Consider the following 3587-nt stretch of genomic DNA (forward strand, 5'->3'; position numbering starts at 1 on the left):
GGAGCCTGAACATGGGCCTTGGGCAGAGAGCAAAGGGACATTCCTAAACAGAGGTGAGGAGCTGCAGGCTTCCCAAGCTGGGGGATTTGTGGGTATGTCTGTGTTCAGAAAACCCCTGCCCCTGCCTGTGGCTGCCCTGGGGAGGGGGCAGCGTGAATAAAGCGAGGCCAGGTTGCAAAGGATCTTGAGTGTCAGGCTAAGGAGTCTGGACCTTGTTCTGAGAGCACTGGGCTTCCCTGGTGGCTCTGGTAAATAATCCACCTGCCAATGCAAGAGAAGTGGGTTTGATCCCTGGGTTGGAAAAATCCCCTGGACAAGGGAATGGCAACCCATTCTAGCATTCTTGCCTAGGAAATGCCATGGACAGAGGAGCCTGGTGGGCCACAGTCCACGGGGTCACAAAAGAGTCGGACACGACTTGGTGACTAGACACTAACAACTGAGGGCCCTGGGGAGCCACAGGAGGACTTTGAATGAAAAAGGCAGGTTGAAAATTTTATTTAGTTACTTATTTTTAAATTTTGGCCTCAAAGCTTGCAAGATCTCAGTTCTCCGACCCGGGATCAGACCCAGGCCACAGCAGTGACAGAGACGAATCCTAACCACTAGGCCATCAGGGAACTCCCCAGGGTCAGATTTTGAGTGTCAGAAAGCTACTGTGCGAAGAAGAGTGGATTGGAGGGGGCAAGAGTGGAAGCCCCCAGCCTGCAGCAGAGTCCAGGTGGGAGAGGCGGGGGAGGCAGGTGGATGGGACACTCAGGAGGCCAGGAGGAACTGCCAAGGGACTGGCCGGTTATGGGCAAAGGGGGGAGCTGTGCAGGACAGGGCCCAGGGCTCTGGCCTGGATAACAATGGGACGGAAACATGGATTGGCAGTTCAGGGGAGCAGACTTTAGGAAATTTAACATATTGAATGCTTTAGAAGCCTTCTCTGATCCTTACACTATATATATATATATACATATACATACACACACATACATATATGTATGTATGTATGTTTTTTTTGTTATGCTGCCTGGCTTGTGGGATCTCAGCTCCCTAACCAGAGACTGAACTTGGGGCACAGCAGTGAAAGCCCAAAACCCTAATCTCTAGGCCACCATGGAATTCCCCACAATATGCATCTTTTATTTTTTTTAATTTATTTGGCTGTGCCGGATCTTAGCTGTGACATGCAGAACCTTATTCCTTGACCAGGGATCGAACTTGGGCCCCTGCATTGGGAGTGCAGAGTCTTAACCACGGGACCACCAGGGAAGTCCCTACAATATGCAACTTAATACCTCCATTTTATAGAAGAAAAAATAGAGGCCAAAAGAAGTTTAAAAAATGCCCAAGGTCACTCAGGGGGGTGCCGGAGGCAGGCTTTGACCCTGAGCAGTGTGTTCTAGAGCCAAGCTCTGAACCCCCAGACACTGCCTCCTAGTGTCCAGGAGATGCCAGGGGAGGTGTGCAGAGATGCAGACAGGCACTGGAGGCCCATGTGGACCCAGGAGAGACTTTGGGAATTGTCAGCACAGAGGTGAGGAGTGGAAGGCGGGGGAAGGGTGATGGGGCCCAAGGAGGGTGAGGAGGTGGATGAGGGCCTGGGAGGAGCCCTGAGGACCCAAGGGGCCTGAGGGAGAGGAGGAGGTAGGAGAGAGAAGAGAGCATTCAGAAAGGAGGAAGGAATCCTGAGAAGTCAGAACATAGGAGACAGAAGCAGCCCTGAACGTGACCATGGACTGAGGACACTGACAGTCGACCGTGGTGGGAGGAAAGCCCCCAAATGCTAGGGGGCTGGGCAAGGGGTGTGCATCAGGAATATAGGTATCTCATGCTACGTTTGGTGGGGATGAAGAGGAAGCATGTGATGGGTAGTGACCCAAGGGGTGTCAGCTTGAACGAAGAAGGTGATGGATTGAGGAGACTGGGACAACCCAGGGCTTCCCAGGGGGCACTAGTGGTTAAGAATCCACCTGCCAAGGCAGGAGACACAGGTTTGACCCCTGGGTCGGGCAGATCCCCTGGAGGAGGAAATGGCAACCCGCTCCAGTATACTTGGCTGGAGAATCCCACGGACAGAGGATCCTGGCAGGCCACAGTCCATGGGGTCACAAAGAGTCGGACACGACTAAGTGACTGAGCAGGCGCACACGCATACTCATTGGGACAACTCAAAGGCACAGCCCTTCTTCCTCTAGAATGGGAGGGTGGAGACGTGACGAGAGTAGAGTGGCGGTTATAGCGGCATCATTGGGAGAGTCGCACCTGGACAGCTTACCTGGGGCATCTCGGTGAAATGGGAACCCTGGTGGGGCTTAGATCCCAAGTGGGGAGGGGTCCCTGGGAGCCGAGGCCCAGCCCCAATATGGGCTGGCAATCCTGGGACTTAGTCCTAAGGTGTCATGGGGTGGAGGTTCTGAACCCGGGAGCTTGGAGAGGGGGCCGGGAGAGGCCTCCCTGGGTAGGGCAGGGGTGGACCAGTAGTCAAACCAGCCATGCCGGAAAGGGAGAGTAAGGGTGCGGAGGCGGCCAGCGGAGGGCAGCGGGTAGCAAGCATTTTCTACCCTTAGGGCTCCTGGGGTTGTCCTGGCAGGAGGGGCCCCCAAAGGACACGTGGAGTCTCCAGCACAGGGGTCCCTGGGCTCTGCTGGGGCACTTCCTCAGCTCAGAGGCCCCTGGGAATTTTGAAGGACTAGGACAGCCCCCCTCCCACCAGGCCCACACCAAGGCCTTCCTGACTCTGGGCTGTCTCCCTGCACAGAGGACCCCTTCAGGCCAGACCTCAAGGGACCCCTTTCTCTGGCCCACCCCCCACCCCCCCGCACTCCGCCCCTGCAATGCGAGCACACAGAGGAGACCCCACACAGAGCCACCTCTGGATTATTTTATTCACATGACTTGGCAAGACATAGGCACTCCTGCCAAAGAGCCAGGCACAGCCACCCTGGCCCTGCCCTGGTCAGTCACCCACCTCCCAGCCTTCTGAGGGTTAGTGCTAGTTAACTCACACACAGAACAAGGTGGGGGGCGGGAGATGAGACGGTGGCGGGGGCGGGGGTCTCCCTCTGCTCAGGGGTTTTCAGATGACAGCAGCCTGAGCCCCCTCCATCCTTGTGGGGCCTGGAGGGCCCGTCTCGGAAAACCCCACGCTGGGCAGTCGCACCCGGAATCCACCCTCGTCCTGGTCCCCGCTCCCACCCCGGGTCTTGGGGCTTAGGGACACCCGGGGGAAGCGGAACTTGGGTGACTTCTCCCCGCTGGGAGATTTGGGTGCCGCCTCGCCCTCCTGCCCCCGGGAGGCCTTGGAAGGGGCAGCCAGGCCCACACGGGGCAAGCGGACTCGGACGCGACCTCGGCGCCCGGAGGCCCCTTCCCCACCACCCTCCACGTCCTCCTCCTCGGGGCTGGGGGAGCCTTCCCCACTGACCGCCTCGCTCTGGCTGAAGCCCACGCGGGGCAGCTTGAGTTTCGGGCTCTTGGCCTTCTCACCTTCCTCAGCCCCCTCCTTGGCCCGTGCCAGGCCAAACCGGGGCAGCCGCACCTTGAGCTTGTGTCCGGCATCTCCCTCGCCCTCTGCCACCTGGTACTCAGCGTGGGTC

At 57.8% G+C, this 3587-nt stretch overlaps 1 protein-coding gene and 1 non-coding gene across 2 annotated transcripts in view; both read right to left on the minus strand.

The window, feature by feature from the left end:
* Window positions 1-1188: 1188 nt before the first annotated feature.
* TRNAG-CCC lies at window positions 1189-1260 on the minus strand. Its single transcript has one exon. It is a non-coding gene; the product is annotated as a tRNA-Gly (tRNA).
* A 1598-nt stretch (window positions 1261-2858) lies between these two features.
* PRX (periaxin) overlaps window positions 2859-3587 on the minus strand; it is a 15256-nt gene continuing 14527 nt past the window's right edge. Inside the window, exon 9 of the mRNA XM_010849236.1 lies at window positions 2859-3587. This exon is cut by the window's right edge and continues 36 nt beyond it. Within this exon, the coding sequence (XP_010847538.1) occupies window positions 3068-3587 (520 nt within the window). The 3' untranslated portion in view covers window positions 2859-3067.

The sequence above is a fragment of the Bison bison genome, unplaced genomic scaffold (assembly GCF_000754665.1).
Source record: "Bison bison bison isolate TAMUID 2011002044 unplaced genomic scaffold, Bison_UMD1.0 scf7180017864280, whole genome shotgun sequence".
Lineage (NCBI taxonomy): Eukaryota > Metazoa > Chordata > Mammalia > Artiodactyla > Bovidae > Bison > Bison bison.